Source organism: Cucumis melo, chromosome 7 (assembly GCF_025177605.1).
Source record: "Cucumis melo cultivar AY chromosome 7, USDA_Cmelo_AY_1.0, whole genome shotgun sequence".
NCBI lineage: Eukaryota > Viridiplantae > Streptophyta > Magnoliopsida > Cucurbitales > Cucurbitaceae > Cucumis > Cucumis melo.
In genome coordinates this window covers 13,450,521-13,463,078 of record NC_066863.1, presented here as the reverse complement: position 1 = coordinate 13,463,078, position 12,558 = coordinate 13,450,521, and the positions used below count along the sequence as shown (strand labels likewise).

At 36.6% G+C, this 12,558-nt stretch overlaps 2 protein-coding genes across 2 annotated transcripts; one reads left to right on the top strand and one right to left on the bottom strand.

Annotated features, from left to right (window-relative positions):
* Positions 1-1,316: 1,316 nt before the first annotated feature.
* LOC103504207 (uncharacterized) lies at positions 1,317-4,080 on the bottom strand. Its single transcript, XM_051087617.1, has 4 exons — positions 3,661-4,080; positions 3,479-3,586; positions 1,890-1,964; positions 1,317-1,690 (listed from the first exon to the last, which is right to left on the bottom strand). Exons 1-4 carry the CDS (start codon positions 3,792-3,794, stop codon positions 1,456-1,458), a joined length of 552 nt encoding a protein of 183 aa, XP_050943574.1. The 5' UTR covers positions 3,795-4,080; the 3' UTR covers positions 1,317-1,455.
* A 6,050-nt stretch (positions 4,081-10,130) lies between these two features.
* LOC127150375 (uncharacterized) lies at positions 10,131-10,905 on the top strand. The gene is made up of 2 exons (XM_051088078.1): positions 10,131-10,337; positions 10,507-10,905. The coding sequence occupies exons 1-2, from the start codon at positions 10,131-10,133 to the stop codon at positions 10,903-10,905; spliced, it is 606 nt and encodes a 201-aa protein (XP_050944035.1).
* Positions 10,906-12,558: the final 1,653 nt, after the last annotated feature.

The window sequence follows — 12,558 nt, the reverse complement described above, 5'->3', positions numbered from 1 at the left end:
AGCGGATTATGTTGAAGGGAAACAAAAGGAAACAAACGTTTGCATACCTGAACGGAGGCCAAAAGAAAATGGTGGAAAGAAATTTTAACAATCAACCGAAATGGAGGATTGGACGGAGATGGAGGCACGAACGAAGATTTGAAGCAACAGAGATGTTAATCGAAGATTTGAAGCAACAAAGATATGAAGGAAAGGAGATGGCACCAAGAAATTCTAGGGTTTTCAAAAGTGAAGAAGGAGAGGCACAATGGGATATGTTGTAGAAGATGTGATATGTTGCAAATGTGATATCTGATACAGATTCCAAACTCCAAATAATGAATGGCATGTGAAGTGGTTGCATGCAAAAGATGTGGTACATTGCAGAAAATGGTTTATTTTCTTTTTCGGGGAGGAAATTAAAATATTCAATTGCTGGTGCATAGTTTGTATTAATTATTGGGTATTTGTGGACTTTATTACAAGTATATTTAGAAACCACATTTGTCGATTATATAGGGGCATTTAAGGCACTGTTCTCCAATTTATTATTTAAAAATTATCTGTTTTGCTATTTAGTCAATTTAAAAATAAAATTATCATTTATCCAAAATAAACTTCTAATTTTGCTATTGTTCTTATCGGCCCTTTAAAATTAGTATGAATAATAGTTAAAGATGAAAATAATCAAACTGAGCCCAATTCCAATCTTACCATCCACCCACATAAAACAATAACAAAACAATAACACTGCACCCCAATTCGATTTTCAGTAATCCTAATTACATACCAACCTGGTGACGATCCTTAAATGCATGGACTCATTGATTTTAAATTTCCTTTCTAATATAAAAATTGACATTTGTCATATGGGTGCTTAAAATATAATAGAGGAGGGCACGTAGATTTAACCCTAAAATATTAAGAGATTATGTTGAGTCAAACTTGCCAAATAGAAAAAAGAAAATTAATGTTATGCTTGACAACAATTTGATTGACAAAAAGTTAAGCTTACCATTCAATATCTTCCATAATCAACCATAATTAGTTTCAGCATCAACATGAGAAACCATTTATCACCAACATAAAAATCCAAATATTTTTCCCATCCCTCTCACTGACATACAAACAAACTAGAGACAAAATCTAAAAGTAGACTAAGAGCAGTATGGATTGAGTAAGCACTAACACTTATTTAAACACTTAAAATATCAATCCTATCACACTAAATAAAAGATGATAGTTTCCAGAAGAAAAAAGAAAATAACACATAATCTAGAATCAACCCCAACCACGAGGCATCAATGAAGCTCAGATATCAAGCTTGTTACAAAATATGATGCAAAATTATATATATTGATTAGAAAAGAAAGGGCAAAACTTACGCTACCTTAAATAGCCATTTCGATAAGAGTACCAGAGAAAAGATTCATACAAGATGAAATAATGAAAAAGAAACAAAACTTGGACAGTATCTCAACAGTTAATAGCATCATAATCATCCAACTGATCATTGTATTGTAGAACCTTTCTCTTTATCTTTGATGAATCAACCCATGTTATGAAGTCCTCCATATTTCTCGTAACTAGAAATGCAGGATCAGTTACCGTCTCTGGACCAACTCTAATGTGCCCTTGTTCAATGTATGTAACTGCTTCCCTCAAATGCTCGGCAAACTTCAAACGTACCAACACTGTCGATAGCCTCCGTCTGAAAACAGAAAGGGGAAAACAGTCTTGAGGTAAAAAGGATAAGCAGCAAAAGTAAAAGAAGTGTTGACAACTGCCAGGGAAATTGGACTTTGCTATTTTGAGAGTTAAAAGTATTGTTAATATTAAGTTATCAACAGTAGAAAGCATGAAACAGTACAAAGTAGAAATGAATTCTTTTCTGCAAACTGTTCCTTTACCTGCAAAAGGATGATACTGACAGGCGATCACATAAATTCAAGCTCTGTCGGGTTGGTATCACACCCATATTGTACCTGCATATTGTTTTCATGAGAGAAGTAGAAGAGAAAAGGTGAGAGCACAATTGATAGAGGCTTATTTGGATTGACTTTTTAAGTGCTAAAAAAAGTGTTTACACGTACAGCCCAAAAGATAATAGAAACGGTTACATATAACTGACTGATTAATCTTCATCTCAACTTATTCAGATTAACATATCATTATTCGTTCTGACTCGAATAATCTAAAAAAAAAACAAAGAAAAGAAAAGCAAAAAGCCTTGGACCCAACGCCCATAATAAATATTGATAGTTTCTTGTCCCACTATTAGCTCAGAACCTTAGACAACTTGAAACAAAATTTTCTTCTAGAAACATTGAGCCAAAAGACTTTGGGTTTAAAATGGCTTAAGCATTAGATAGAAAAAAAAAGTATTGAAAGTTTAGAGAGAGAGAGAGAAAGTATTGATTAGTCCACAGGAACTGTAAGACCTCTGAGAGATAATAGCATTATTAGTAGAATATTAGTATGGTTATTAGAAGGGAGATATTAGTAATTAGATAGTAAGCTTGTTCGGGCTTAGTATAAATAGAGGTAGTGGATTGAGATGTGGGTTGATTTCCTTAGTTGGGAATTATGGAGAAAGCCCTCTCGAAAGGTTAGAGGCTAGCACGTCACTTGTTCTTATGATATTAGAGCACATTTTCAATATATTTTCCATATAATTCTATATTTTAGTGTTCTTGAGTATTTTCTTGTTAGGTGGTATCCAAACAAAACCCTTGATATTTTCTTTAATTGGTAGGTGCAAACGAAAACTAGGGTTTAAGGGTGTGTTTGGATTTGACTTTCTAGGTGTTTAAATAAGTGTTTATAACTGCAAAAAAAGTATTTACAAACAGTTGAAAAGTCAATCCAAACGAGCTCTCTTCATCGCACGGGAACCAAGAAAAAGACCTTTCATTCTAGAAACTCCCACAGAAGAATTAAGAGCGTTGGGAATAAGAGAAACATGATCAGCAATTTGTTCATGTTTTCCCAAAAAATTAGCAAACACCAAAAATGTGGACCATTTAATTATTCAAGATGGATACTTTAAGCCAACTAAAATAGACAGATGAGTTGTTTTATGGCACGCAATGTTCAAATAACGCAGTCTTGGGCCTAGCAACCATTTTTATCTTTTTGTAAAACATTTTCACTTCTGATAGTAAACGTAATGCAATTTCTGAAAGTCATAAGTTAACTTTTTGTATTGTTAGAACGAGGAGAAGTCAACAGGGATCAAAATGGGATAATACAATGCCTACAAGTTTTTTCTCATCACTAAAATTGTGAACAATGATCACAAGATCCATAGGAAACATAAAAGCCAATCGTTTAAACCAGGAGTAGAAGATTTCAAAGCATCGTTGGAATTAAATAGAAAACAACAAAATTGGACAATAAAATGAAAAGGAATTATACACAAACACGCAAGAAACTTGCTTAATGTATTGTAGGAAATTTAATTTCTCAGAAACTAAACCCAGAAGGAGGAAAAACTCACAGCTTTTCGAGGAGCTTCTCGGTCAATTCCAATCGAAAAGGGTCTTTCTCGTTCATCTTCTTCAGCATTGTGACCAGCTTCTGAACACCACGGCACAAGCTCGAATACCTAAATGAAATCAAATTAAAAGCGATATAAGAAAGAAAAGGGAAGAAAATAGAAGATATACGAAAGGGGGTTACTTCTTGTAATCATCCCGTCCAGTAATGTGATAGCGATGCATTACTTGGGCTTCTCTGTGACCTCCTTCTCTCTTCCATTCCAAGAAGTTAACCTTCTTCAAAAGCTTCTGCTCGTGAAACTTTAGCTTCCTCATCCTTCTGTTTCACCTCACGACACTTCGCAGCTGAAGAAGGTCTCGGTGTGGTTCGAACAAAAAGAATCTCTGTGGAGAAGAGTAGAGATAGAGGATTGAGAAGGAGATGGGAGAACAGAAGAGAGAGAAAGAGAAGTTGAACGGCAGCGATGGTGACGGCGACACGGCGACCGCCGAGACTTGGGAGAGACAATAGATTTAATGTTAGGGTATAGAAAATTAAAAGTGTCGAGGGGAGGGCTGAGGCTTCGATTTCTTAAGCATACACAGTTGAGCCAAGTTTTGGTGGGTGATCCTAAGGGTCCGTTTGGTAACGTTCCTATTCTTTGTTTTTTGTTTTTTGTTTTTTGTTTCCTGTTTTTTTTTTAAGAAAGAGAAACAGTAATGCGTTTGATAACTATTTTTGTTTCTTGTTTCTTGAAAAAAAAAAACAGAAACAAAAAATGTGTTTGATAACTATTTCTTGTTTATTGATTTTCTTCTAGATTTATTTTTTATTTTTCACATCTACTTCAATTAAACATTAAACAAAAATATAGATCTATCCATCAAACATAACAAATAAAATTATCAAAAGTTTATTCATTTAATACGAAGAAGTATCAATGCACAAATAAAAATAATAACATAAACATAAAATTATATTTATCCTTCAAATGTTGCCAAATTTGATTGGCAATATCATCTCTTAATCAGGCATTTTCTCTTTTTAATCCATCAATTTCAACAATCTCGTCGTTATTTCGTGACATCTAGAATTTAATATTAATTTTAAAGTAAGTTATTATGTCTTCAATATTCAGAATTGAAATAAACAAAACAAAATTTAACCTTTAACTCTTAACCTATGATACTTTAGAGAAAAACCCACAACGAAAACCCAGATTTGCACAAAGAGGAAGATGAAAACTATGGATCCGACGAAGAGGAAGAGTTCGGGTTGTCGAGAAAGACGATGAGAGGTGAAGAGGAAAACAGTGTACAGAGAAAAACGATGAGTGAAAGAGGAAGATGATGATTATTTGGAGAAGAAGATAGAGATAAAAAGAAAAAGGAAACCAATAAAAATAATTGAAAAAAGAAAAATGAACCAATAAAAATAATTGAGCAAAAGGAAAAGGAAACCAATAAAAATAAATGAGAAAGAGGAAAAGAAAAGAAATAAAAATAATTGAGAAAAATGAAAAGGAAACCAATAAAAATAATTGAGAAAAAGAAAAAAACCAATAAAAATAATTGAGAAAAATGAAAGGAAAAAAATAAAAATAATTGAGAAAAAGAAAAATGAAACAAATAGAAATAAATTGAGAAAAAAAACCAATAGAAGCAATTGAGAAACGGAACAGAAGAAACTACTTTTTTTTGTTCCCAATAATTCCTTATAAAATGAGAAACGTTTCTACTTTTTTTTAGAATGAGAAACAAGGAACGTTATCGAACACTTCTGTTTCTTAAAAAATGGAAACAGAAACAAGAAACAAGGAACAAGAATGTTACCAAACGGGCCCTAAGTAACTAAACTCAGCTTCATCATAGGTGAGGTCGTAGGAGTTGCCCAATCTAAACACAATTTGTAAGCACAATTTTGTAATTTTCTCCTGGCAATTGCAAATTTGGAGATAGTGTTAGGAAATATAGCAAAAACGGGTAGAATAAGTGTAACGACCCAACTCCTTATACTGAATCGAAGTCATTACTAAATATAGAACAAGTGGTTTAAGTCATGAAATTTATTAAAGACGCATAAGGTTTAAGAAATTTTATTTATGAAAATTTAAACAAGGTAGTTATGCAAAAAAGTGTAATGCATTTTAAAGTCCTACTCGGGCCCTGTCTACATAAAAGATGCTAAGTAAGGAAAAGTACTCAAACTCAAACACGAAAGTCTAAAATAAGGATAAGCGGAAGCAGTAGTCCCTATGGCCCTCCACGGTCACTTCGGGTCGCTCGCCAGCTTGCCCTTGCCCTTGCCTCGTCCTCTACCTGAAAACATAAAATGAAGAGAGTGAGTATAAAATACTCAGTAAGGGACCCACTACTAGTCCCACTAGGTGCCTGTTAACTTCCTGTCAGAGTCCTGTAACTGGTACCCAATCTCTGGCACGTTCCCAAACACGTGCAACGTGCGCTCCCGTAGGAACATATCTCTGGTCTTCGGAGCCCCGGGGGACACCTAGGACAGTCGGGATGCGAGGACCCCGTCGAGTCACTCGAGTCATATCTATATCCATGCTAGACTGGCGTCCCGTCGGACCACACAGTCCTCAATAGGTGGTGATCCCGAAGGACACCCATGCAGGTACGACTCTAACAGATTAAGCTAACAGGTACCCTAATTGCAGTATACATACACATGGCATCAGCATATAACATATCACATAAATCATCTCTGCCCTCTCCGTCTCGGCATTCGTCGTATAGCTATAACAGCTCTCGCCACACATAACAGGGTATAGTATAACCATACCGTCATTTACATCATACTAACATTGATTTCAGGCATCGTACCGTCTAATCCTCAACATGCAAAATTGGAGTATACATCATCTCATATTTCTAAGCATGGAGCTAGTAGTAGAATCTCTTACCTGGAGATTTACTTGTCGAGTCCTGACCGCGATGCAGTACGCTTTCCAAGCGACGAGGTCCTAACTGTTTAATATGCCAAAATTCGTAATTAGGTCGCCAACGACTAACGGTTCAAGACTCATTTGAAATAACTTACCCTAGAAGGAGGTTGCAGTGCTCGAGCCCCTACTGAAGAAATCCCGCGCTGCCGCAATTACTTGGTCCAAGACGTCCCTTAAGGAAAATAACTTAATTTAGTCCCAAATTAATTTAATTAACGTCCGAAGCATGGAGTCTTACTGGAAAATGCCACAATAATTAATTAAATTACCAAAATTTAGGTGGATGGAGCCAAATTAGTCTTGGCGGCTCGGCTGGAAGAGGACAGGGATCGGCTCGGCTTGGCGCAGGCGCGGCTTGGCTCGGTACAGGATTTTACGCGTGCGGCTCGGCTTGCAACAGGACTTTACGCGTGTGGCTCGGCTTCGCAAAAGCGCGCGGCGCGGCTTCACACGCGGACGCGGCTCAAACGCGGATGCACGCGGGCGCGGGTCGGGTTCCGGAAGATGGCGCGCACCGGTTCGGGTCGCGGAGCGGGTTTTCGGACGGATCTTTACGCGCGGGGCGTCGGCTTCCGGATTTCGGGTGGCGCGGCGGCTGCTCGTGGTCCGGCTACCGCGGCTTCGCTCGGCGACGGCTGCAGACGAGCGTTTCGGCTGCGCTGCGTCGAATCGAAGCGGCGCGACTCGGCTGGCTGTCGGGTTGGCTGCGGACGCGCGAGGGTGGTTTCGACTCGGCTTCGGGCGTGCGAGAGACGGCTGCTCCGACGGACGCTCGGCTGCTGGATCGGCTTGGGCAATTCTTCCGACGCGGCTGGAAGCTCGGCGACGGCTCGGTTTCGACTGTAGGCTCGGCTGCGCTGCTGAACAGAGAGGGGAGATGCTTGGCGGCTCGGGTTCGCGGCGGCGGCGGCGGCGTGCGGCGGCTAGGGTTTCAATAAAAAATTTCCTTTTTCTTTTTCTTTTCCCCTCTTTCTTTCTTTGATTTTTTTCTTTCTCTTCCTCTTTACGCACGAGTCCCAAGGCCTTTTTATAAAAAAAAATGACTCTTTTCTTTCCTTTTAAAAGCCCAAAACAACCCCTCCTCTCTCTCCCCAAATCTCACCAAAAATAACCAACTTTAGTTTAATAAGGTTTCCCTAATTATTTCCAAAAAAATAACATAATAAAATAAAAGTAATACTTATTATCCTGAACAAATATGGATTCCCAACCTTAATTACTCGAGAAAATCAAAATGGTAAGGTTCTTCCAATAAATTTAAGAAAAATTCCCATAGCCACACTTAATATTGATGACAATGGCCAAAACAAAAAGAAATATCGAATTTGTTGGGCGTTACAATAAGATTTTTTATGGACTCCTATTAATTTTGATTCTGCCCCTCAATTTTGGGAAAAATACCGTTTATTTTAGAGAATTTATAATGTATAACCATTTTGTATAAAATATTAAGGATATGTCAGTTTATTAAAAAATTTGCAAATATAGCAATTTTTTGATTTTTTTAAAATATATCCCAATATTATCCTTGTTTTAAAAAGAATACTGGCGTGAATTTCTCCTCCTCCATTCCTCTGCGCGATTTTCTCCCTCTCCAATATATTCTCCACGATTTTCTCCCTTTTTCATCTTTACCATTCTCCACATTAAGAACGCCTTCTTCCGCCTCCAACCACAACTTCTTCTGCCTCCAACCAGTCGTCATCTTATTGTCTATTTTCTCTTACTTTCGTTAAATCATCTAGTATGTAATCTTTGATTTTAGTTTCGTTAAATCTCCAGATTCTTTCTTTTTAGTTGTTTCCTCTTATTTTAGTTTTTCTGTTTGTAATCTTGGATATGACTTCATCTTCTTGCAGAATTACATGTCTATCATTTTCTATTAATGATAGTGATAGACTTGTATCCTAGTGTATCACTGATAGAAGTCTATCACTAATGCACTATGATACAAGTCTATCACTGATATAGACTTTGTCTTCTAGCACTAATACACTATTTTTTTTAATTCTGCAGTAATTTGGAATTATGATTAAGCTTCCAATAGTAGTGTTTCATAGTGGACAGTGGGATGATACAAATAGTTACTTGAATTACAAGACTACAGGTGTATTGGTTGATGAGATGATGTGTTTTGAAAATTTTGTGAGTTTGATATTAAGAGAAGTTCGATTTGATGCATCTCCTTCTTCAATACAACTGTCAATCATATTGGATTATGGTATCACTAATATTCAAACTGTGGTTCAAATTCAAGAAGATAAAGATGTTACTTGGTTTCTAAGTTTAGTTAAAGGGCAAATTACAAGACATCCATTAGTTGCCCATGCTATTGCTCATGTCTCTAATATGGATTTAGAATGGTCTAGTGTTGTTGACAGTGGGATGGATAATTTGTGTTCTTTGCTGCCTTCTTCTTCCATTGATGATGATTTTCAAATTCTTACGGATATTCATGTTAGTAGCTTGTCTTCTACATTTAATTTGAAAGAAAAGGATATGTTTGCTAGCAAGGAATTACTATCAAAGTCATTTTACTACATTGCTATAAAGAACAACTTTGAGTTCAAGATTGTGAGATCAAATTCTAAATCTATTGAGTTTAAGTGCTCCCAAGATAATTGTCCATGGTATGTTCGTGCATCTCGTTACAAGGGTGGGAAATTATGGCGACTAAGGAAGTATATTGCTAATCACAATTGCTCCATAAATGTTATTCAAACTACTCATAAACAAGCATCTTAATCATTGATTAGTGATTGTATTATAAAAGACTTTAGTTCTTTTGACCGTTCGACTCCAAATGATATTATAATTCACATGCGTACTAAACTTGGTGTAAATGTTAGCTACTATAAAGCGTGGAGGGCAAAGGAACTTGTTATGAATTCTTTGAATGGTGAAGCAAAAGAATCTTATGCCTTGATTCCAAACTTTTTTATGAAACTAAAAGAAATTAACCCAGGTATGTTTTTATTCTTACAATTTATATATCATCAATCAAGCTTTTAATGATATGGTCTATCACTGACAAGTTCTATCAGTGTTAGGCCTTATAGTAAATGAGCATATCATCAGACGACTGATGTTATGGTGGTTTACTATAGGGTCTATCAGTGATAAACCATATCAGTGACAGACCTATAGTAAAACTGATACAGAGGGACATTTTAAGTACTATTTTATGGCTATTGGAGCATGCATTGAAGGATGGAAATATTGTAGGCCCAATATATCAGTTGACGGTACATTTTTGAAATCTAAATATGGTGGAACTCTTTTGGCAGCCTCAACAATTGATGGTAATAATCAAATTTTCCCATTGGCCTTTAGTATTGTAGATTCTGAAAATGATGCATCCTGGAGATGGTTTTTTGAGAATATAAAGAATAGTTTAGGGGATCGGGAAGATTTAGTTATAATATCTAATCGATATTTAAGTATCCCAAAAAGTGTTCATAATTTTTTTCCAAATGCTGAATATTGCGTTTGTTTGCAACACCTTCTAAAAAGTTTGAAGTTCATATATAAGGACCCTATAATTGATAAGCTCTTCTTTAGATGTGGAAAAGCATATACAGTTGTTGATTTTAAGACTAATATGAGATGGATGGAGTCTATGTATCCTAGTATACGAGACTATCTTAGTAAGGTTAGTTTTGAAAAGTGGGCTCGAGCATACTGTACAAGGAAAAGATATCAAATAATGACTACAAACATTTCAGAAAGCTTAAATGCAGTTCTAAAAGAATCTAGAGATTTGCCTGTTGCAGCATTACTCGATTCTATCAGACAAATACTTCAAAATTGGTTTTATGATCGAAGAAAAGTTGCATGCTGTATGAGAACTGTTTTAACTAGTTGGGCTGAGGGAGAATTACGAATTCAACATCAAAACTCAAGAAACTTCACAGTAAGTTTTTGTGTTTCAATGTTTATTTATTTAATTAAAGGGTAATGTAACAAGAGCTATCAATGATAGACTCTATTGCTGATAGATTCTTATCAGTGATTGTTCATATCAGCGATAGATTCTATCAGTGATAAATCATATATGTTGACTAAGTTTTTTTTTTCTTCAGGTTAATGCTATTAATGATGTTGAATTTATTGTACGGTTAGATTGCAAATCATGTACCTGTTGCGTTTGGGATCTTGATGAAATTCCATGTGCCCACGCTCTTGCTGTTCTTCGTGGGCGTAATATGAATACTTACTCTTTTGTTTCCAAGTATTTTTTGTCAAGTACTTTGATTTCAACTTATACTGGATCAGTTCGTCCGGTTGGGAACCATGCTAATTGGAAATCTATTGGGATTGAGAATAACATACTACCTCCAACTTTCAAGCGTCGAGCAGGACGACCGAGAAAACAAAGAATACTATCAATTGGCGAGAAGAAAAGTCACTTAAGATGCAGCCATTGTCATCGTGTTGGTCACAATCGTAGAAATTGCAAATTTCCACCATTTTTACAATGACGTGATATTATGTTTTTTATAATGAACTTTTAGCTTTAGCATATAGAGCATTTATTTTGTGTGTGTAGTAAATACTTTCTATTTGTTTGACTCAAACCGTTCAATAATAATCTACCTTTTTCTCAAGACTATAAAAGTAAAAGTGACTTTATTGTAAAGTCTATCACAGATAGTTTCTATCAATAATAGATTTTATTGTGTAGTTATCACCAATAGTTTCTACCAGTGATAGAAACCAATATACAATTGAAGGAACTAAAAGGGATAATTGATGAAAGGAATAGTTCAAACCTTTCAATAATAATATACCTTTTTCTTAAGATTATATTGTAAAGTAGTAATATGTAACGACCCAACTTTCTGGACTAAGCTGAGGTCACTACTCAGTGCTAAGACTCGACTACAAAACACAAAATTCATAACGGACCGGTTACGATTCATTAAAACGTTAGAAATATTACAAAAACAGTTTAGGGCCCTATTTTAAATCACAGTCATGAAAGTTTTAAATAAAATACTCAGGTCATCAACTCAAAAATACAAAACCAAATATTCTAACAAAATACATCAGCGGAAGAATAAAGAAAACCAGACGCGTCCATATGGCCTCCACGCATCCTTCCTGCCTCTCGTCGGTCTGCCCCTCGCTGTACCTTTACCTGAAAAGTTAAAGAAGAGAAAAGGGTGAGTATAAATATACCCAGTAAGGGACCCACTACTGGACCCGTTAGGGAACAACAGTTAATTTCCTATGTAGGGGTACCCTACGTAAACAGTCTAGTGGTTCCGTAGAACGCACACATCAGTCTCGTGATCCCGAAGGATGCACGTATCAGTCTAGTGACCCCGAAGGATACACCTATCAGTCTATTGATCCCGAAGGATGCACATATCAGTCTAGTGATCCCGAAGGATGCACATATCAGTCTAGTGATCCCGAAGGATGCCCGTATCAGTCCAGTGATCCCGTAGGATGCACCTAACCGTAAGGTACACTACCCCATAGATGAAGCTAACCGTTACCCCCCAGTCCATATTACACCGTCTACAACAGTCACACTCCGACAACATTCATATTACTAATTCACCGTAGGCTTTGCCAACCAGATAGTATAGGTTTAAACAATTACATCCTCAGTTGCTATATGCGTTTCCAATTTACACATCCTTTGTGATATTCCTTAGGTCCAGTCAACTAGTCAAATCAGAATCGGACTCATAGTCCTTCCACGACAACACTCCATGATCGACATCCAGGCAATAGACTACCACACACCTAACCTTAAGATTGTAAAGTCCATCAGCATACAATTCCAGTCCACAACGTAGCCCATTGACATAACTACAATATACAAAACATCCGGGCATCGGTGTCTATCCGCAAACAACTCCTTACACCCGATGGCACACAAGCTACAACTAGCGGTCACGTTACCTTTACATCAGACAAGAGCATAACAGCGATACTTAATAGTCAAACATGCATAAATTCATTCAGTACCGTTACTAACGTGTAATCCCATGTGGATTACTACGTTTCCAGCTTCGATCCGAGGTCCAGTAGTAGGAAAACCCTTACCTGAAACTTGATTATGCCCCCGATCGAGTCCACGTGCAACGGATCCACCTAAACGAAAACACAAGGGTCTTAAA